Source organism: Aricia agestis, chromosome 20 (assembly GCF_905147365.1).
Source record: "Aricia agestis chromosome 20, ilAriAges1.1, whole genome shotgun sequence".
Taxonomy (NCBI): Eukaryota; Metazoa; Arthropoda; class Insecta; order Lepidoptera; family Lycaenidae; genus Aricia; species Aricia agestis.
The window spans coordinates 13,074,780-13,098,359 of NC_056425.1; the positions used below are offsets into that span (position 1 = coordinate 13,074,780).

At 38.0% G+C, this 23,580-nt stretch overlaps 2 protein-coding genes across 11 annotated transcripts in view; one reads left to right on the forward strand and one right to left on the reverse strand.

Annotated features, from left to right (window-relative positions):
* The window catches only part of LOC121737102 (transient receptor potential cation channel trpm), a 282,713-nt gene that overhangs the window by 62,154 nt on the left and 196,979 nt on the right, over positions 1-23,580 (forward strand). The gene's annotated exons all lie outside the window — the stretch shown is intronic.
* Positions 3,097-9,134, reverse strand: LOC121737105 (venom carboxylesterase-6-like). Its single transcript, XM_042128659.1, has 3 exons — positions 8,943-9,134; positions 3,726-5,008; positions 3,097-3,503 (listed from the first exon to the last, which is right to left on the reverse strand). The coding sequence occupies exons 1-3, from the start codon at positions 9,114-9,116 to the stop codon at positions 3,233-3,235; spliced, it is 1,728 nt and encodes a 575-aa protein (XP_041984593.1). The 5' UTR covers positions 9,117-9,134; the 3' UTR covers positions 3,097-3,232.

Consider the following 23,580-nt stretch of genomic DNA (forward strand, 5'->3'; position numbering starts at 1 on the left):
TAACAGCGTCTAGATAATAGTTGGCCAAAGTGCATTAAAATCAGTCAAGCAGTTCGTTTTTTTTTGTGCGTTTAAACAAACATTTCAGTTTTTTAACACTAGTTAACACAGTCTATAAATTCTAGTTCCTCGATCGATCCTGTACGAAGTCTATACGTAAAAAAAGTACTTTTATTTCAGAAGTTGCCCTTTGCCCTTTGGCATTTAGTGCCAACTTGTAACTAAATCAATTGACCCCGAGTTCTGTGTCACACTTTTAACTGGCATAGAAGTCCTGATTGATGACGTGTTCTAATTTGGTCACATTGTACCAACTGGAAAAAGTACATCGCCATGGTGATATTTATATTTTTTTTTATATAAGTACAAGATGTTAGTATAAACACCGTTATTCTTGAAACCATCAAATGAGCCCGTCAAAATGAACAACTTTTTCTACGAGAACAATGCTGGGAACTCAAAAAAATCCGTCTTCATAGCCATACAAATTGCCGATCCGGGCATACTTATGGGTATGAAGACGGCTTTTTTTTTGAGTTCCCAGCATTGTTCTCATAGAAAAAGTTGTTCATTTTGACGGTATCATTTGATGGTTTCAAAGATAACGGTGTTTACACTAACACACTGTATATTTTATAAAAAATAATGTATGGTGCCTACAACGCAATATTGCGTATTAGCAATATTGCGTAGATTGGCACCACAGATGCAACTTTGGAACGGAGTGCCGGAGTACGTAGTACCACGTATCCCATTTCATCTTAAATATCCCTTTCTCACCTATATTGTAGATTTTTTTACGTACAAAACGCGCATAGGTTGCTACGTTTGAAAGACCGGACATCCAAAATACGGCTCTTGAAGTTTCGGGAAGATTTTGTGAAATATCTACTGGGACTGAACTGTGGCGATACTTCTCCACAGTTCAGCGTTCAGTTCACACAGCTGCAGAAGCACCTGGACCACAAATACTGCTTGGTCAATTATTTTTTATGACTTTCGGGTTTATGTCCGTAGGGCCAGCAAAAAAGTTGTAGATTTTAATAAAAAACAAATTAATTTCTTTGTATGAAAATATTTATTGAGATTGGTCAAAGCTCAAGACAAATTAAAACTTCAAACAATAAAAAAAGAATAAGGTAATAAATAAATCAATATCGAGCCTATAAAAATATAAAGTATGTATTATAAAAACTAATAACATAAGATTCTTAGTACTTCTTTTGTTTGAAAACATTTAAATAAAACTAAGGTAAGTATTTTTTTTCTATCAACTAAAATCACAGGTTTTATTATGAAACATCTTAGGTGTATCTTGTAATGTAAATTTTATGTTTATTATTATTATTATAATTGTGAACTTATTGTTAATTATACATATATAAGATTATATCTTTTTGGGTTATAATAAATTGAATGTGTTGCTTCTGAAAGAGAGTTTTTTATTTTGTTAAATTCTTGACAAACACTTTATATATAATATAAAATATAATAATATCTATGGACGCTTCACACCACGTCAGTCTGGCTCCGTGCTAAGTACCTAAAGGACTTGTGTTACAGGTACCAGACAACGGAAATATATTTAATACTTTTATACTATACATATATTTAAGATTTTTATTATATCATACACATATTTTAACTTTTTTTTGTTCCGTCGGCGGGATTCGAACCCGCGACCCCCGGCTTGAGCTACCAACGCGCTCACCACAGAGCCACAGAGGTCGTCAAAAAATATTACACAAAATACACATTATTGAAAAAATCTTACCTGAAAGAGAAACGACATTCAATGTTTATAATCTCTAACACAAAAAAAGTATTACCAATTTCCCAACAATAATTATTTTCGGTTTTTTACTGAACTTAAATCTAAAATCATAATGCCAGTCATTCTTTTCGGCCAAAGTCCATCTTCCTCTTCTTCTTCATTAAGCTGACTAAAACCTTTGACATTTGCCATGAATTGTGATGAGAAGCGATGAATAAAAAACTCACTCAAAGTCACTCAAATAATATTATTGCTTATGTTGTACTTTTGTAATAATATAATTATAGAAGTATGAGTAATAATTTTCATACTGTATTATTTTTTCTAATTTTCAATAAGATTACAATTTTTTAACAAAAATAATGCTACGTTACATTAAGTAATTTTGTGGTTATAAATATAAAAAATATAATATACTTAGCTTTACTGTTTTTAATTTTTATATACCTAATGATAATAATAAATCAAGTATTAAAATGCCTGAAATCAGTCTTTAGATTTAGGTTATAATAATTATAATATAAGATAAGTGAGATTCTAAGTTTTAAATGTTAAAGTTGAGAAAAATGTTTTAAAGGATATTGATTCCTACGCAGCAGTTGACAGACCAAAGTCATTTGGTTGGATATTGTCAATTCAATGTTAATTATTGTGATCTGTCCGCTGGGTTTGAACTTTGACGTAACGCGACCAAACTACGTAGGTCCCCCATCTGCCTAGGAATCAACTTCCTGAATAGTACAAAACAATATGGTTATTTATAACTGATTATTTTTGTGCCAAACTTCAAAATTTCTTGCCAGAAAAAAAACTAGGCCTTTACATCCGTTGTGGATGATTTATACAGTATTTTTCAGAGCGAAGTAACCACTCCTCAAATACTGTAGTGCCTGGGACAAGATTTTTAAATGTCCGTACGGTTGCCCAAGCGCCTACGGCATTCTCGCATCATAGTCGGCCTAGTCCAGAGGAAAGATTGCCAGAAAACAATGGACCATAAAAGTGGGACCAATCTCTAGATGAAAAGATGAAAAAAAAAAAATAATTTAGAGTAAAAAGTTATCGAAACATTTTTGTAGGCAAAATAATTTGCAACAAATTATGTTCTTACAAATTTTTGTAAGACGCAAACTTACAAAAATTTGTATTTTGTGTTTCCGAGATATCATGAAAATATTGTTGTCACCACTTTTTTCAAGATAGCGGCCGGGGGACAAGGGTGGCGACCCCACAAACTTGAGGTTAAGCTTCTATTAGAAGGATAAGGATATGTTGGGGGGGTTAAAAAGAAAATTGAGTCCTCTAATAAATATACAGTATTTTGGTCATGATCTGTCGGCTTGACATAGCCCGTCCAATTTACGTACGGTAGGTTCTCCATCTGTAAGTAAATCCTTTGCGATGACCGTCCATCTACTAATAGTTGTAGTAATACCCACAATAATTTCTTATAAAAATCTAATTCAAAGGCAAACGCAGTGCAATAAACATTGGTACGAGAATAAACGCTAAACGAGCACTCGTAGCACCTGATATAGATGTAGGTGCTCTATAGTGGGCGCTGTAGATGCTGTTCCAGAAGTTGGTCTTCTCCTCCCTTATGTTCCCTCTCGCCTCCTCCTTTACCAGGCTCACGTTGGTGGAAACCTCCTGCCCACTAATGTACAACAGCTGGAAGATGCCTGATGATGATATGGGGTTCCACATCGTGATGTTTGGGTCCTGGCCCCTGGAATTGATAAATGGGTAATAAATAAACGGTAGGGAGATATGGAAAAGTATAGAATTGGAAGAATTTAACATAGGTATCTTTGTGCCTGTACTGATATTATAATCTTGATCACCTAAAATAGATGTTTTCATTGCTTAGAAACTTAAAGATTACTCCAGAAAAAGATACCTTTTCAAATTTGCATCTAAAACAAAAGAAAAAGAAATAAAATGAACTCACCCAGTACGCGCGAACACCGCGATGCGCGATGTCAGCAAGTTCCTGGCTGACACCGCGATACGCGAAGTCAGCATGTTACTTGAAGAGATTTCAAGGGTGGAAAGGTTGTAGTCGAACACGTAGCTGAGGAGGCCGCCGTGCCTCACCCCCGTCAACTGGATCTGCTGGTACGTCCACTCCGGATCCACTGGTCTCTTGTACGCAAACTCGAAGATCCTGACGTCGGCCCTGGACGTCGCAGCCCTCTCGCTAGCACCTCTGATCGCGGCCATGGTTATGAGCGAGTCTCCCTGGTAGTCCAAAAAGTCCTCAATCGTCGCCATGCCCACAGAGCTCTGGGCGAAGTAGAACTCGCGAATGGTTCGAGCTACCGCAGTCTTATTGGCTTCGGACTCAAATTTTAGGTCCGCTTGCAAGAAGTCTGAGAAATTGCTCTCCATTTTCTTGAGCCAATTCGAGAACAACGCCTGCTGCGCCCGAATTGATCCCTCCCTGTCCACGTAGCCGATGATGTAAGGAACGTGGCTGTAGTTCCCGGATCTCAAGATATTTATTGGGGAGTCCGTTAAGAATGTGTCGTTGTTCAGTTGAGGGTTCTCGACGCACGGAGCGAATAAGGGCGTGTTATTGTAGAACTCGAAATCATTAATCGCATTCACCAGCAGGTCAATAGCGGTATAGGAGAGTAATTCGGCTAGTTCACCGTTAGTTTTACCCGTGTAACCAATTTTGTTTCCAACTGCATGGGCGTAAGCTACAGGCTCGTATGCTACAGCGCTAGGGGACAGAGCGGATCCACTCAAAACCATCGCCTTATGAACTAATCCATCGGCCTTTCCAGACAGCGTGATGAGATCCACCATAGCAGCTCCCGATCCGTGACCAAACAGAATTACGTTTCCTGGATTTCCGCCGAAGCCAGCGATGTTCTGTTGGATCCACGTCAGAGCTTGGACTACATCCTTCAAGCCGACGTTTCCTGGCGCCTCGGGTACGCCGAGGCAGAGGAATCCGAAGATCGACAGCCTGTAGTTTACTGACACGAAGACGATATCCTGTTGCACGAGGTTGTCGTACGAGTAAGGAATGTTGCTGATCGTGTCGTAGTCCTCCCCTTCCAGCCAGACCATGACCGGATTGGATGCGGTGAGGTTGTTCGTGTGGATGCTCAGCACCAGACAGTCTTCGACTCCCACTAGACCTCTCGGTGTGGGATGAGCGCAGATGATATCGTTGTCGACCGCGTGGTACTCTCCGGGGAAAACAGGTGCAGGCGTCGGGTTCTGAAATTGATTAAGTTACGCTTAGTCTTAGAAGCTTTGTGTAAATTAAGAGTTTCTCGGAAACCGTATATTTTTCCATAAAAATAACAGTATGTGGTCCTCTCTATATCTGTACCAAATATCATAAAAATTTCTCCAGTAGTTCGTGAGAAAACCTTTCAAATAATTGTTCCTGTTCTTTTCCACATTTTCCTCTGTTTCTTTGGTCCTATTAGTCTTATCGTGATAAAATATAGCCTATAGCCTTCTGAAGAAAATACCAGTTACACTTCCATAAACCTTTATTAACATCCAATCGTACAATATCTATCACTTCCAAATCACATCTGCCTTGATGACAGCATATGTCACCATCTTGTCTATAACTAGATTCTACATGCCGCCCACCATGAATGTATGTAATAAATACATTCGTAATCCATAAGCCGCCCACCGTGAAATATAATAATAATAAGTGCTTTGGACTGGCGACATTACAGAGTTTTGCCTGAACCGACCCTCATTAATAACTAATAACAATTATTGTTATCACATTAAGTATACAAATTATCAGTTAAGGTCCTCTAAATACAAACTCAAAGAAATTCTTAATTTCGTATTATATAAGTTAACAAAAAACACAAACAAAACTGTATAAAAAATGTTGCTATGCCCTAAGCCTTAACCAAAAATAATACAACTAAACTTATACCTTTTATGTTCTTCTCAAATATTAAACCAATAATTACTACCTTATCCTACCTTAAATTATTTTGATCTCACTGGAATCCTACCAGATATTATCCAACCAAGGTGAGAGTTTTGCGCCGTTAAATGGCCAGATGTATCTCGAATAATACCATTTTTCAGAATACGCCCATAAATCCCCGCACCTAATAACACGTCTATTCTACCAGGTTTGTCAAAATGAGGATCCGCTAACTTTAAGGATGACAACTGTGACCAATTAGCCTGAATGTCTATATCTTGTATCGCTGGGGTTGACGGAAGATCATTCAGAACGTAGGCTTGTACATTACACTTGAAATTACTAGCAGTGGACTGTATACTGAATTCTACAATATTTGTGATAGCCACGCTCTGATTCTCTCCCCCCACGCTGGTTACGAATCCTTCTACCGGTAGCTTTTGAAGGCCTAACATTTTTGCGGTTCTTTCGGTGACAAACGAAGCTTGAGATCCCTGATCGAGTAATGTCTTTAGGGTAAAACTGGTATTCTCAGCGTTGACTTTAACTAAGGCTGTGGGCAACATTACTTGAGGCATTTGTCTATTTTTGCTATCGTCATTGCAATAACTACCTTCTTCATAACTCTCATTTATAGGCCTTACGTCCCGTTTTGGTAAATCACGGCAGGTAGTCATCTCTCGGTGTAATAACGTATGGTGTCGACCACTACACCGCTGACAAGCTCTAAACCGCCTGCATGCTGATGCCCTATGATATGTTCTAAAGCAATTAAAGCATAAATGATTACTTTTTATAAATTCCGATCTAGCGTCATAGCTTTCTTCTTGAAACAAATTACAATGGTCTAATGTATGGTTTCTGTTACAGTATGAACAAATCACAACAGTGGTGGCAAAGGCATGTGTCCTTTGTCTCTGATCTGTAATCTTCCGTTCTATTCCATTTTGTTCCTTCTTCTGCTCTCTTAGCTCTAAAAATTCTAGGGCTCTAAATCTGTTTTCCAAAAATGTATAAAATTCTTCTAAAGTAGGTAAACTCTCTAAACTATTACTAATCTTATATTCCCACTGTCTTCTAGTTTCTTGATCCAACTTCTCTGTTATCAAGTAAATAATCACTAAATCCCATGTCGAAACATCCACATCTAAATTAGATAGAGCACTCAAACATTCATTTGTTGTATCGTGTATTCTTTTTATTCCGCAACTCTCCTCTGAAACTAAATTCTTTTGCCTTAACAAGCGATTCAATGTATGATTTGCAATGTATCTTTTGTTACTATACCTCCTCCTTATTAATTTCCAACAATCTTCATAGCTGGTTTCTGTGATGGGTACATGACGTAACAATTGCTCTGCTTCACCGGTGATATGACTCTTTAAATAGTAAAGTTTCTCAATGCTTTGCAAGTTTGGATTTTTGTGAATTAATGTTTCAAATAAATTATAAAAGGTTGCCCATTCCGTGTACCTTCCCGAGAATGTTGGTAATTCAATCTTAGGCAGATTAATAGAAAATATGTCTTTCACCTTAGATGAATAAATTGTAGGGTCAATGATTTCCTTTAAAATAATATCCTCTAACTCTCCCTTGTATTCATAGTACACCTCTTTAACTTGATCAAATACCTTGTCTGTTAGATACTCAGAATCGTGTGGCAATTTCCCCATTTTTATCAACTCGTAATGATTGTCTTGGAAACGAGACCATTCCTTCTCTAAGCTTTCGAGCCTCACTTTAAGATGCGATCGTGTTATTTTATTTTTAATAGACCTTTGAAAAGTTTCGTAATCATTCAAAATTTGAATTTGAATATGGTTTTGTACTCTAACAATTCCTTCCATTGCTTACAATTAATATTGTTATGTACTTATTCAAATAATCTTTGCAGTCTTATTTACTTGTTGCCAAGGTTACCAGACAAAATTTTCTTAGGTATTTAAATACAATAATTCTTACATAATCAAATTACTTGTTCGACTCTGCGTACAATGTTTCCATAACATAGGCCAGCTCTTCTGTTATCCGGCTGCTGATGGACCATGAAGAAAATACCAGTTACACTTCCATAAACCTTTATTAACATCCAATCGTACAATATCTATCACTTCCAAATCACATCTGCCTTGATGACAGCATATGTCACCATCTTGTCTATAACTAGATTCTACACCTTCCTCGACAAATGCTCTGATCATCTGATCATCTCGCGGTGTAGGCGCCAAGCCGCGTGTTCGGGTAGACGAGTAAATCCAGTCTTAGTATGGGCGGCTAACGGCTATAATGATACCATTACCATACCACCAAACTTTAAAAATTGCAATGGCATCACTCAGTGGAATTAACTTTTTTGTTTATATCCAGATCAAAATGAATCTAAAGTCTAAACGAACAATGTATTGGAACTTCGAAGGTCATGTTATGTTTGTATAGTTGCTTCTTTATTTATGTTAGTCTCGCCGCGTGGTTTGCAAACTGGTTTACCGACATTAGCTGTATGTTCGCTTATCGCTATACGCGCAGGCGCACCGTGCGAAATCATAAAATTAGGTTAACCATACAGGCTTCCGATTCTCAAATCTCAAGTCAACTTTATGAAAATCTTGCATATTTTTTAATGATTATCAAATTACTGAAATTTATTGATTATAATAACTGGTTTTTTTTTTCAATTTGTGTATTTCTATTTCAATGTTTATTACCTACAGACTGGTTTATAATATTTGATACAGTTATGCTAACCAGTTTTGGTGTATAAGTGACGTTATATTTTGAGGACGTAGGACGTATGACTTAATGTTTATGAATGTGTTTACTATTTTTGCTATTGTTAAAATTCTTGGCGTTATCGATTCGTATGAAACAAAATAGACGTTTTGGAAATTAAATAAAGTTTCATATAACATTATTGTCTACCACAGATCAAGTGAATAATATTATTTTCTTCATACTTAAGTCTGTCTATAGTACCATCTTGTACGTTAGTCAAAGGTAGAAATGCTTGAAATTTTGTATTTTTGATGAGGTCTTAGTCAAAAGAATAAACATTCCTATAATAATTTTAAAATAATTATAGGTATAAGTAAATAAACATTATGTAATTATTGTAGTCTGTTTACATCAGACAACTTTCATATTTTACTGATGTACCTGCTTACCTTTGATTATATACTACACTACTTACATATAATTTGCGGACACAATCATATACTTAACACACTCAAGAAATATCGCAAAAAATACCTTAAATCTATTGCTTCCCGACGCGGTGCCGGCGTAGTGAATCCCATAGAAGTTCGCGATGCCATTATTGTAGGCACCGATAATAACACCTTGCGTGGTATTAACTGTGGGCACCACGGGCACTGTCTGCGCGTGCGCAGTGGCGAATAACACAAACAAAATGGCGGCGTACATGGCGTGCGGCGCGGCCGGCGTCTCGCGGCGGAATGAGGCGACCAATCAGTAATCACCAATGAGGTCATACAACTTACAAGTAACAAGTCACACCTTGTGACCTTTCACCTTGCCGATATCGTCTGGATATCAAGTACCGTACTGATTACTTAATAGGTGCCAAAAGGAGGTAATGTTAGCTACAGATTTTATCGAAAACTTGATGTGCGAATCAACTAGGTTCATGAATTATTGATAAGATTAGTGGTGCGCGGGTGGAAAGAATGAGCCAAATTTTTGGAGTGAGGGGCGGGCTGAGTGTTTTTTTGGCGATGTTCTGTTTTTGCAAATAGGTAAGACTTTTTTTCTCAGAGATGCTCAGGGATGATTCCCGCTAGAAAAAAAGAGTTTTGGCTGTTAATGTTTTGGCTTAGATTAATGATTGGTCTCGCGCGCGGCGCTACGACCGCCAACAATCATTTATCTATGGATTTGGCCAAGGAAGGTCTTCAAAGAAGAGTCATCAAAATCGCCAAAGACATCGATTGTTTTCACATAAATGATCGACTTTTTGCTTTGCGTATATTCTCTGTTAGTGTTTATGTTAACTTAAGAAAGTAACAGATTCTTAACTTCAGGAATTCATTACCTTGTTTTTTAGGGTTCCGTACCCAAAGGGTAAAAACGGGACCCTATTACTAAGACTTCGAAGTCTGTCTGTCTGTCTGTCTGTCTCCAGGCTGTATCTTAAGAACGACTATAGCTAGATTTCTGAAATTTTCACAGATTGTGAATGTCTGTTGCCGCTATAACAACAAATAGCTACTAAAAACTATTATTATTATTATTATTAAAAACAAAATACTTAAATTAAATATTTAAGGGGGGCTCCCATACAACAAACGTAACTTTTTTGCTATTTTTTGCTCGATATCAATAATGGCAATAGGTAGGCACTTGAAATGTTCACAACATACTCAGTTGTATTTATAATTTAACAATTAATAATAATAATAATAATTGAATAAAATAAACAATTAAGTGGGGCTCCCATACAAAAATAACACATTTTTAAAAGCTTTTATTTAACTTGCTCTGTATGTATGTAAGTATGTATGTTCGGGTGAAATCTTGGAACTCAATTTTGGAGTAGATATAATTAACCGATCGAGCTGAAATTTAGCAGGCACGTTTAGTTTAGATGACAATACATGATATTGTATGTGACATCACTCTAAATCCAATATGGCCGACCATCCAAGATGGCGAAATAGTTATTTTCTATGCAGTTCTACAATATGGATATTAAATGAAAGGGATTTTTGAGTGTAACTCGAAAACTAATGTAATGTCATACTACATCCAATATGGCGGCTCATCCAAGATAGACGAATAGTTATTTTTAATGCACTTCTGCAATATGGGTATCAAATGAAAGGGCTCATTGAGAGTAACTCCGAAACAAATGTAATGTCATTCTACATCCAATATGGCGGCTCATCTAATATGGGGGAATATAGTTATTTTTAAAGCACTTCTGATTAAAAAAAGATTTTATTGGTCTGAGGAATAAAGATAATTCTTTCGTGGACAAAAAGAATCCGTCCAACTTACCTAAATATCGGAATGAACATTCAGGAGTTCGAAATCGTAAAAAGTTAGGAGGCACTTTGGAAATCCGTTAAAAACTCAATAAACAGTCTGAAATTGCGCGTGTGGAATTTTTAACTAAACTGGTATCGCATACGGACCGTATGACGGTTCGTTTGTTGCTAAAAGTTTTAGAATCTATTTTTATTTTGTGTTTGTTAGTTTTAGCGTGAACAATGTAGGATTATGTAATAATGTAGATACCATATTTTGAATGAAAACATAAACCCTTGAATCAAATTATAAAAACGCGACATTTTTTTTCCCAAAATTGGTTCCGTTTTGTACGGAGTTCTTTCGCCCAAGTCTTGCAAGACTTGCAGTTGGCCGGTTTTAGAATATCTTTTTAAAACTGTCTTTTCCTACCTACTAGTACTACCTATATCTATAGATACTAATATTATAAAGCGGAAGAGTTTGTTAGATTGTTTGTTTGAAAGCGCTAATCTCAGGAACTACTGGTCCGATTTGAAAAATTATTTCAGTGTTAGATAGCCCATTTATCGAGTAAGGCTATAGGCTATATTTTATCACGCTACGATTTATAGGAGCGAAGAAATAGAGGAAAGTGTGGAAAAAACGGGGGGAAATTATTTGAAAGGGCTTATTTGAACGCGCTAATCTCAGGAAGTACTGGTCCGATTTCAAAAATTCTTTCAATCTTAGATAGCCCATAGATCGAGGAAGGCTATAGGTTATATTTTATCACGCTTAGACTAATAAGAGCGAAGAAATAGAGGAAAGTGTAGAAAAAATGGGGAAAATTATTTGAAACGGCTTATTTGAACGCGCTAATCTCAGGAACTACTGGTCCGATTTGAAAAATTCTTTTAGTGTTAGATAGCCCATTTATCGAGAAAGGCTATATTTTGTCACGCTTAGACTAATAAGAGCGAAGAAATAGAGGAAAGTGTGGAAAAAACGGGGGAAGTATTTGAAAGGGTTATCTCACGAACTACTGGATCAATGTTTCTGTTATTTGGCACAGATAAGAAGTAGACCACGTGAAGGATCATTTTGTGGACTAATTTGTCCGTGAAATATCTTATTTACGCGGGCGAAGCGCGGAACGTTATATTTTGCGTGGTCACGACATCACGCGTAAACGGCTGGACCCATTTTGCTGAAATTTGGTATAATGATACTTTGAGTCCCGAAAAAGAACATAGAATACATTTTGTCCCGGAAAAATGTATGGTTACTGCACAATACACTTTTATGATTTGCGCGTAAACTATTCAATCTATTTTGATGGAATTTGGTATGGAGATACTTTGAGTCTCGGGAAAGGACAAGGTATACTTAAACTTTTATGTTTATCGCCTAAGCCCTAAACTATTTAATCTATTTTGATGAAACTTGACATGAAGATTGAAGATACTAATTTGAATCTGTGACAAGGAATGTTTTTGTCCCGGAAAAAATGTGCGGTTCCCACACAATATACTTTCTAATTTGCGCGTAAACTATTCAATCGATGTACGGGAACAACTATAAACTAAATTCCATGCGGACGAAGTCGCGGGCAACAGCTAGTGTACTTATATAACCTATATAAATTTTCAATATCGCATTTGAAACTTGTCCAAGACATATTATTTCCACTTGCTACCAAGATGATCACCATTTTGGTTTTTTTTTTATGAAATAAGGTGGCAAACGAGCAAACGGGTCACCTGCTGGCCGATTCTGTATCGTACATTTGTGAGTTAATCACTGAGTTAGTAACGAAACGGAGGAGTGAGCAACGGAAAGTCTTACTTTTGTATGCAAGTGAATACAAAAAGTGGCACTTTCCGTTACTCACTCCTCCGTTTCGTTACTAACTCAGTTATTAACTCACAAAATATGTACGATACAGAATCGGCCAGCTGATCGAAAGCAACTTCCGTCGCCCATGGACACTCGCAGCATCAGAAGAGCTGCAGGTGCGTTGCCGTCCTTTTAAGAGGGAATAGGGTAATAGGGGAGGGTAGAGATGGGAAGGGAAGGGAAGGGAATAGGGGAGGGTAGGGAAGGGAATAGGGTAGGGGATTGGGCCTCCGGTAAACTCACTCACTCCGCGAAACACAGCGCAAGCGCTGTTTCACGCCGTTTTTCTGTGAGAACGTGGTATTTCTCCGGTTGAGCCGGCCCATTCGTGCCGAAGCATGGCTCTCCCACGTATATACGGCTTGGTAGCTAATACTTAGCTGGTAAGTAATATCTCTCTATGTAGTCATAAATCTTTATTTACCTATACTGCCCATCGCGGCTTCAGTGTATTCCAGAGAAGATTTATTCAACAACAAGTAGGCCAGCAGTTGGTTGGTTGGTTGAAGTTAGAAACTTTAACTAGGACCATAGGATAAAATTAACCTGAGTTATCCTACTTCCATACGAGTATTATGAATGCCAAAGTGTCTGTTTGTCTGTCTGTCACCTCTTCACATCAAAACCGCTGAATCAATTTTGCTGGAATTTGTATGGATATACAATATACATACTTTGAATACTGAAAAAGGATACTTTTCGTCCCGGAAAAATGTACGGTTCAAGCGCGATACACGGATTATGGCGCAACTTATATATTTATTTATATTTTATCTCCTCCCATTTTATTACTTTTTATGAAAATTGTAAACTTGTTCCCATATTGGTAACATGAGAATATAGAAATATGTTCCGAAAACAACGTCATTAATTTTAATTGGATGGACAAATGGACAGTATTGCCTGAGGCACCCAGTTCCTTGTCTTGAGGCTGGTCCATATATTTTACGCTGGTTTTATATCTCCATATGTATGTAGTCATGGTATCTCCAAGTTTCAATAAGTTCCGCAGAGCGATTTCTTATCCGGCGACATAAGGGCCAATAATCCCTAAACAATCCGACGAGAATCCGATATGTTGCACACGTCATGTCAGAATATTGATAAAGAACTTTTTGTTGTATAATTACTTCTAAAATCTGTGTTGTATAACCTCTAGCGTGAAAACATTGCATTCATATATCCTACCATTTAACCCTTTCGTGCTCCCACGGAAACCCTCTAAAACATCACAAAATCTCCGACAAAGACATTGTCATAAAATATTTCATTTACGTTCACTCTCGCCGCGCGCCGTCACAATCTTGCGAATTCACCAAAAGAAAATATCCCAAGGAGTGCTCGTAAATGAAATTCTTCGAGATTTTTTGTTGTTGGCTTTCTGCCAAATGGTTCTGGGTCAAAGAGGAACTCTTCGAGCTCTAATGGCCTAGGATAGGATCAGTTTTGAAATTGTAAAGCGAAAATTGAGGAGGAATTTTCACAAATTGTGTAGGTGAATATCAAAACCCGGCAAGTCACACCCATACTCGAAACTGAACTCTTGTCGATTTTATTGAATTTTGTGAGAAAAATGGAACAACGCAGTATATACAAATTAGTGTGGTGAATCCTGAAAGAGCAAAGAAGATGTCTGTGTCAAAAATTTTGACGTGGGAGAGCCATGCTTCGGCACGAATGGGCCGGCTCAACCGGAGAAATACCACGTCCTCACAGAAAACCGGCGTGAAACAGCGCTTCCGCTGTGTTTCGCCGAGTGAGTTTACCGGAGGCTCAATCCCCTACCCTTTTCCTTTCCCTACCCTCCCCTATTTCCTTCCGTACCCTCCCCTATTCCCTTCCGTACCCTCCCCTATTCCCTTCCCTACCCTCCCCTATTACCCCTTAAAAGGCCGGCAACGCACCTGCAGCTCTTCTGATGCTGCGAGTGTCCATGGGCGACGGAAGTTGCTTTCCATCAGGTGACCCGTTTGCTCGTTTGCCCCCTTATTTCATTAAAAAAAAAAAAACATTTCTCTCATTTGCCAAGTTTCGCTTATGGTGGACATACCGGGGTTTGATATTTGCCTACACAATTATGGCAAGAAAATGTATGATTCGTGTTTGTGAAATGCTTTTCTGCTACTGCTAGGTGACGCTCGCAAGTTCGTTGCGCCAAAATAGTGTATCGCGTGGGAACCGTACATTTTTTTTCGGTATATAAATCCTATGTCCTTTTTCGGGACTTGGTTCAGTGGTTTAAGTGTGAACAGGTAACAGACGGACAGACACACTTTCGGATCTATAATATTAGTATGGCTATTGATCAATCAATCAAAATCAGCCTATATTCGTCCACTGCTGGACATAGGCATCTCTCAATAGCTTTGTCCACACTGTGCCTTTTTTGTTCGTCAAGGGCATGCGTTATATCACTTATAGCGCAGTCATCAGCGCACGTGAGGCATGCCCGCGACGCATGCCCTCTGACCGTATCCAAAACTTCAAAAATGACAATATTGGCGTTGCGTTCCTTTTATTGAATGCGCCAATATGAAAGTTGATGACGAAAATTGAAGATAAAAGTACACAGTGTGGACTGTGGACATAGCTATTGAACACTAAGATGACCGATCTCCTGCTACTCGCATCCAACATGGGCCCGCAACTAAATTGCTATGGATACAAAACCATTAATAGCAAGTAGTGCTATTTAAATTAAGGCTAACATAGACCAAGGTTGATTTACGTTTCCTAAGAACATTGTGGGCTTTATGCCAACTACATAAGGGGTAAATTAACTTTGAACTATCCATAGCCACCGACTGGCATGCATGCCTTCAGGGAGCGGATCTTGAATTTGTGGGGCCCTGGGCTAATAATGCTTAGAGGCCCTACTCAACTAATTGCCATTTTGACAAGAAACTGTTTTCTGTAGTGATGTAGGTATATCTATATTCTATACTAATATTATAAAGCGGAAGAGTGTGTTAGTTTGTTTGCTTGTTTGTTTGAACGCGCTAATCTCAGGAACTACTGGTGCGATTTGAAAAATTCTTTCAGTCTTAGATAGCCCATTTATCAAGGGCTATAGGCTATATTTTATTACGCTAAGACTAATAGGAGCGAAGAAATAGACGAAAATGTAGAAAAAACGGGGAGAAATTATTTGACAGGGCTTATTTGAACGCGCTAATCTCAGGAACTACTGGTCCGATTTAAAAAATTATTTCAGTGTTTGATAGCTCATTTATCGAGAAAGGCTATAGGCTATATTCTATCACGCTACGACTAATAGTAGCAAAGAAATAGAGGAAAATGTTGAAAAAACGGGAGGAAATTATTTGAAAGGGCTTATTTGAACGCGCTAATCTCAGGAGCTACTGGTCCGATTTGAAAAATTCTTTCAGTAGTAGATAGTTCAGCGCATTCAAACTAACAAACAAACTGCAAATTATTTTATTTGGTCATCGCAGTGTAGGTCCTTTGTTAAATAGAAATTTATCGAAAGAACTGAAAATTGATGATGACATTGTTGTCCTGTATTTGTTTTCTATATACGACATCCTGGAGAAAGAACGCTCTGCTCCCCGTGTATTATATTTCTCTATGGCTCTGCTTCACAGCTAGTGATCGGCATCGTTAAAAAATCTTTAAGAAAGAAAAGAAGAAACGTGTTGATGTTTTCCCAAACTGCTATACCAGTTTGAGAAAACATCAACACGTTTCTTTGCATAAATTAGCCAAAAAAATTCACTGCAAGAGGTGTAAGACTCTGTCTTTGACTGCAGTCAGTAAGATTTTAACTGAATGCACTCATTCACTAAATGTTCGTCTACGGCATTCGGATAATGCGCCAACCTTATGATCGGATTTTTTAAAATTCTAGATTGATATGACAATATCGTCTATTGGTTTCAGTTCGGTTGGGGGCCCTCTGTATCCGCGGGGCCCTGGGCTGCAGCCCAAAAAGCCATATAGTAGATCCGCCCCTGCATGCCTTGACCTTTCATGCGAATTTTCATGAACCCGTGTGCACGCAATAAAATGCAAAGTGGTGGAAATTTTTTGCTTTTTTTGCTCAGCTCTGCAATTTTAGATAAAGGGTAAATGACTAGTAGATTGGACAGTAACAGTCATTGGAAAAAGCACAAATACGCAATATTTATTAATGTTGCTTTAAAAATTGTCTGTTTTTAAAGTAAAAGAACGCCTGATTTTAAAGAAAAGCAGGTAGTTTTTAAAACAACCTTAATAAATTTAGTATTTTTGTGCTCTATCCAATGACTAGAACTGTCCAATCACTAGTCATGTTCAACCTAACTTGTTTATATCTGACTGGGGGCCTATTATGAGCTCTTAAATCCATTCACTTTACGTCCTTATACTGACTGTATAAGGACGTAAAGTGAATGGATTTAAGAGCTCATAATAGGCCCCCTGAGCTAGAAGGCGGGTTATTTCTTTCGATTGTATAATGTATGCGACATGATTGCGTGGCGTGGTTATTGTTCGCATGTTGTATTCTAGAATTGGTGTATGGTGTTGCTGTCGCAACTAAGATTTGTCGTCGTTGCAATAGTTATAGTGGTAACTTCAAATGTACGCGGGCTCTTTGCATAACTGTTTAGGGTTAAAAACGGAACCCTATTACTAAGTGTCTAAACATACTAGGCCGAAGTTACGCGGCGTAAATTCCGCATGATTACGGCCGCAATGTATTTTAAATTGCCGATGAGACACTATTCCGTCGCGTTCCGTCCGTATTTTGTACGCGTTTGACATTGCGGACGTAATCATGCGGAATTAACGCCGCGTAACTTCGGCCTTACCGTGTGTGTTTAGACACTTTCGGATCGTTGCCGCGAGCGACCGCGACCGGTGAAAATTCAAATAAAATGCTACTTTATGACATAGAATACAAGTGTCATTTTCTACTGACATTTTGGTGGCGACCCACGCTGCCGCCGGCGGCGGCGTAAAAGCTAGTTGGTAGAGTAAAATGAAACCTATCGCCTATATCATAAAGTGGCATTTCGTTTGAATTTTCGTCGGTCGCGGTCGCTCTCGGCAAAGATCCGAAAGCCACCTTTAGACTTCGATGTCCGTCCGTCCGTCCGTCCGTCTAGATAGACCTCTGCCTGTCTGTCTGGTCTTTTTTGCTCCATATCAAAAATGGTTACAGGTAGGCACTTGAAATATTTAGAAAATGTTATATTTGTGCTATTATTTTTTGAATATTTCAAGTGCCCACCTGTTACCATTAGAATTAAAGTAAATATTTAAGGGAACAAAATTTTTTAGTCTATTTTCGCTCTATCGTACGGAACCCGTACGTTATCTAATCATTCTTAGATATTACCTATCTAAGATCTAAAAATCCACTCTAAACTCCGTGTAAACCTTTTACCCTGCTCCGTATATCACAAAGGTATTTGAATGAGAATGAGATACCGGGTCGGAACGTCGTTCCTCGTTAGGCTGAGTGATTCTGATGCGTGATTCTAATCCACTTACTGGCTCCAGTTATATGCTAGCAGCGTACATACATACTTTACATAGAGCTGCTCTATGCTTATATTCATTCTGAAATACAGGGTGCAATTAAACCTTCCTGCCAAATTTTTTCCAGGGCTTAGGTATCATTAGGCGAGTCCATTTAACAAAAAAAAAAATTGGGTGTTATATTTTTTTATGACATATTTTATCCCAATTTAAATCGTTGCAGAACGGTCACTCGCGGCGCGGGGGAATGAGAAAGGGTGACGCGGGGGAAACGCGCGCGCGGGGGCACGTCACGCGCAGGCGACGCGTCGTGTCCATTAATTGTAGTGTTTTTTAGGATAACTTTCGGTAGTTATTTCTCAACATTTTAGTACTGAGTGTTTATAAAAGAAAAAGTACGTGTATTTTTATTTTTAACAAGGATCAATATATCAAAATTTGGCAGGAAAGTTTAATTGCACCCTGTATAGGTATTAGGTACTATTAGAGAAATTGATTCCTATGCAAATCGGGGACCTAAGTAGTGTGGTTGCGTTACGTCAAACCCAGCTGACAGATCACAATTAACATTGAATTGACATATTCGACAAATAACGTTGGTCTGTCAATTGCATAGGAATCAACTTCCTCGATGGTACATATACAAAAAAAAAATACAAAATACAAAAGTCTTTATTCACCATGATAATTTTAAACATTTTAACGAATAACGGTCCCCCAAACTATGGGGATGTATGAGTCCATATGTGTCGCAGCCAACTGTAAACCAGGCGACGCCTTGATAATTTGGCTGTAGCGATATCGATTTTTCTCAGCAATGACTAAAGCTAAGAAATTAAAGTTCATTGTCAGTATTCATCATGTTTTTGTCTTTGAATTACCCATAGCATAACACGATTGGTCAACTTTTGTAACACAGAATAATCACTCAAAAAGACCTCTGTAAAAAAAGGGATTCCTATTTTGCCAACAGAGGAGAGTGATTTAAGCTTCCAAAATTTGTACATATTTAAATTTATTAGTTAAAGCATACACTTTAATTTGTCCATAGCTTATATGAAATGTATTGATGGTTTTTAAATTACGCGACAAAAACCGTTTTGTCGCTTACGACCTTTCCATTTTTTGCTGTTCCATTGCTTGTTAGGGTTCCGTACCCAAAGGTTAAAAACGGGACCCTATTACTGAGACTTCGATGTCTGTCCGTCTGTCTGTCTGTCTCCAGGCTGTAAGTCAAGAACCGCTATAGCTAGACTTCTGAAATTTTCACAGATTATGTATTTCTGATGCCGCTATAACAACAAATACTAAAAACAAAATAAAGTTAATATTTAAGGGGCTCCCATACAACAAACATGTACGGTTAAAATATGTACAGAAATACTGATGTACAGGTAAATTGAAACTTTCATGGTTATAATAGAGATATTTTTAATCTGTAAAAGGTTTAATTATTATTATTATTTAGTAATAATGTTTTTTTCAGCCAAAAAAAAATTTGCAGGCAATAATATAAAATAGATTTTCATATATTTTTTATTTTTTTATGAAATAAGGGGGCAAACGAGCAAACGGGTCACCTGATGGAAAGCAACTTCCGTCGCCCATGGACACTCGCAGCATCAGAAGAGATGCAAGTGCGTTGCCGGCCTTTTAAGAGGGAATAGGTTAATATAGTAAGGAAGGGAAGGGAATAGGGGAGGGAAGAGAGGGGAATAGGGTAGGGGATTGGGCCTCCGGTAAACTCACTCACTCGACGAAACACAGCGCAAGTGCTGTTTCACGCCGGTTTTCTGTGAGAACGTGGTATTTCTCCGGTCGAGCTGCCCATTCGTGCCGAAGCATGGCTCTCCCATATATTATAGCGCAGTGCAGTATCATAAAACTTCTTAAGCATTAACGACTTAATAACTTTACAGAATTACACTCGGGGAATCCAAAATGGCGTCCGACATTAGTTTTCAATATTCCGTCGGAGTTAGGAAGTCGTGAGTTGTGTTAGCGATAGCTGGATTTTATAATACTTACTTATAGAAAATTCATGTCGAGGTAAAACATGTCCACACCAAAACTGCCCTACTTTTAAGTTCTGGGGTAGTTTAGTTTTGACAGTAGATTTTTCAGTTCAATCTGCATTTTATTACCTGAAGAGTTAGGGTAAATTCACCGCAACGCGACGCGTAAATGCATTTATACCAGCCCTACTAGGCAAGTGGAAAGCGATTATCGTAAACGCCAACAAAATGTATGCGATTTGACATAAGTCATCGCTTCGCTAGCGAATACTAATGTCAAATCACATACATATTATTGGCGTTTACGAATAATGGCTTGCCACTTGTCTAGGCCAGCAGATAGGAACAAGTCCAAACTGTACCGAATGCAACTTATCTAAGTACCCTGATCTTGAAAGTAGATGTCTAATGATTAACATACTACTTTACTTATCAGCGTTTCTTGAAAACAATACAACTAACGGTACGATATGAGCAGTTCTGAGCCATGAATAACACATACAATTTAGTTAAGAGCATCCTTTGTCTATAGTTAAACTATATGTCACGATCATTGGCTTAACCGACTACGGGGAAAGAGGGTAATGATTTTTGCAAATGTATGTGTTTGTTTTTTGCGCCTAAACTACTGTTTGCATGCGGCTAATATTTAATGTTTTTATAAAATTAGGGGGCAAACGAGCGAACGGTCGGTCACCTGATGGAAAGCAACTACTGTCGCCCATGGACTCTCGCAACATCAGATTTGCGAGTGTGTTGCCGGCCTTTTAAGAGGGAATTTACACTTCATAAAAAACTGCGTTTTAAAAAACGTTTCATGGCGCAGTTTTTTTCCTAGCTTTCCATGACTTAAAAGTCTTCATTTAATACACATCAAATACACTTATTTTCTCCAGTAAATACTCCAGGCAACATAATTTCCCCCATTTTTGGGGAGATGCCGATGTGACGCTCGAGTCGGAGTTTCAAAGCATCTGAATTACAAATTAATTAGCGAAGCTCTCAAATGTACAAGTGTACAGATGTATAATTAAGGAATTTTAAACGTTAATTTGTGTCTGTTTGTGAAAGGTATACGCTTGAGTAATTTTCACCCCCAACGCAAAAAGAGGGTGAAATATTTTTCACCCCAAGTCCCAACGCAAAAAGTGGAAGTACTTTATTTCTTCCTACGTTTCTTCGTAGCTTGGAACCGAATGGTTAGATATTAAAGACGTATATATAGTGGCACTTGGAAGACGCTGCCAAGATATTATGGCAGCAATAGCAATTTTTTTTTAATTATTTTGACTATTTATTGGCTCGAAGTGCAAAAGTTTCACTATAATGTTACATGTAACAGGAAAGCTCGTGGCTGTATATACTTATTGTTCTGCTGATGCGCAAAATAGGATAAATCAGCTACCAGTTACCACCAACGTTTGTAATTCATGGTGGTCACATGCAAAATAATACATATGAATGGTATTGAAAGAAGAGATTTTGTGTACCAACCACTGGAGTGCAATTCACTGCACTATTGCCCGTTTACTTTAGTCCAGTAGCAATCCAGCGCTGGATTGGATCACTTGATTGTAAAGTATTCACTCACTCTGACCATTTTTACCGACGGAAATCTATTTTTTTTTTGGAACGAAGTTCCTTATCGCGAGTTTTGAAAGGAGACTAGACGGAAAAAGTTGTAACGACACTTTTTTAGTAAGAATAGGGTGCGCAGTACCAGGGCGTTGATGTGGCGATGACATCAACTGGCGGGAAAATATGTAAAATTCCTCTATGGCGAGGGTTATTTTAGCTGGGTGGGGTGGCAGTTCTCTTCATTATTTTTTGTATTTTTTTATATCTATGTTCCATCCAGGTGTCCCTTGACACCTCTCAAACCTCTAGGTTAGGTTAAATAAGGTCTCGATTATATCTTTGCTTTTGAGATTATTTTTTGGCAATTTCTTGAATCCTTATTTACTGCCATGAGTAGCAAAAAGTTATTAAAACTTATCGTAATAAAAATGATTCTGTCAAACTGTCCAACTTCCAGCCGAGTGCTATTGCCCGAAGCTTACAGGACTTGAGAAAATTAAGAACGTATTTTTTAAACGGATATAAAAATAAATAAAAATGTAATTTTTGAGAAATTCTTTCTCAATTACAGATTGTGTATTGACGCTTTGCGACTGCAATGTGTACGGTTCGTCGCCGCAACATTTTTAAATAGCAAAAAACTTACAGCAACACCAGGTAGCAATATGAAATCGCGAGAAATGATTTAAGTTATCTATAATAAGTTAATAACCGACAACGAGTCGCGTCCAATCAGAAGTCGCTGGGCCGAAAAGTTTAATTTGGATGATAGATGGGAATTTCAAGCGGAATGGTTTTTATATTGAGGTACTGATCTACAAAAAAGTGTGAGTCGGGACAGCTCCTGAGTAGGGTTCTGTTAATTATTATAAATAACTGAAATCATTTTTCATTTTGTCTATAAATATAAATTCTTTTTTGTCACATGGACAAACTGGCAAATTATTTTGTAGACGCCTTTTTATCGGGTATTTCGTCTTTTAGTGATTGCGTTTTAAAAACTTTAGGGGTTTTTTATATATATTTATATAATTTTACCAAGTGACAAAATCTTAAGACCCTTTATTAATAAAAATGTTGTCTTTAAGTTTAAGTAAACATTCCTGTCTGTTGAATGGCTTTTAGAACGTTTCAGACAAATTCACGGACATAAGAGTAAGCTTTAGGAATAGTTTTAGTTATAGGTAATATCAGAGATCTTGATTCATCTAGGCGGTGGCGGACCTACGTAATTTGGTCGCGTTATGTCAAACTTAGCCGACAGATCACGACCAACATTGAATTGACATAATTCGACCAAATAACGTTGGTCCGTCAACTGCCTATGAATAAATTTCTTCGTTACATTATGTGATATTTGCACTCTTCATGCACATAGTAGGAAGATTGGTAGGTCGCCCTGCAGCACGATCAGTGCCGTAAATAGGGCTGTGCCACCAGTGCCCAGGCACAGGGCGTAGACTCTGGGGGGGCGCAAGAATGGCCAGACCAGGCAGTCTCTTATTCTTTCGAATTGCTCCCGATAAGTACTTCCCGCTGCGCCCCAGAGATGTTTTTCAATGTAGTAAAAAAATCTACAGGCAAACATATAACCTCCTTTTTGGAAGCAAGTTGAAAAACAAGGGTGCAGTTATAAGCTCGCACAGGGCGCAAAAAGGGCTATTTACGGCACTGAGCACGATGAGCCGACGATTTGGAGAATGTGGCATCTGATGGATGACGGCTGCCTAAGATGAGGATGCTTGGACGTCCACCAGTGCAATTGTCATGATGATGAATAAGATTATTATTTGTTACAGTTCCAGAACTATGTTTGTTTTTGGAATTGACCTATCGCCTTTTTCAACCTTTGTCTTAAAATAACCGGGTCGCAACGGCAGAGCCTGGTCTGTCACCTGCCGAACTGACGAGGGTAGGAACTTACACACTTAACTTGTCTCGAGTTT

Excerpts from the sequence above, each read along its gene's own strand:
- LOC121737105 (XM_042128659.1), bottom strand. The coding sequence starts at position 9,116 with ATGTACGCCGCCATTTTGTTTGTGTTATTCGCCACTGCGCACGCGCAG. Across the intron at positions 5,009-8,942 it reads CGGGAAGCAATAGATTTAAG|AACCCGACGCCTGCACCTGT; the intron begins GTATTTTTTGCG and ends AATCAATTTCAG. Across the intron at positions 3,504-3,725 it reads GCGGTGTTCGCGCGTACTGG|GGGCCAGGACCCAAACATCA; the intron begins GTGAGTTCATTT and ends TATCAATTCCAG.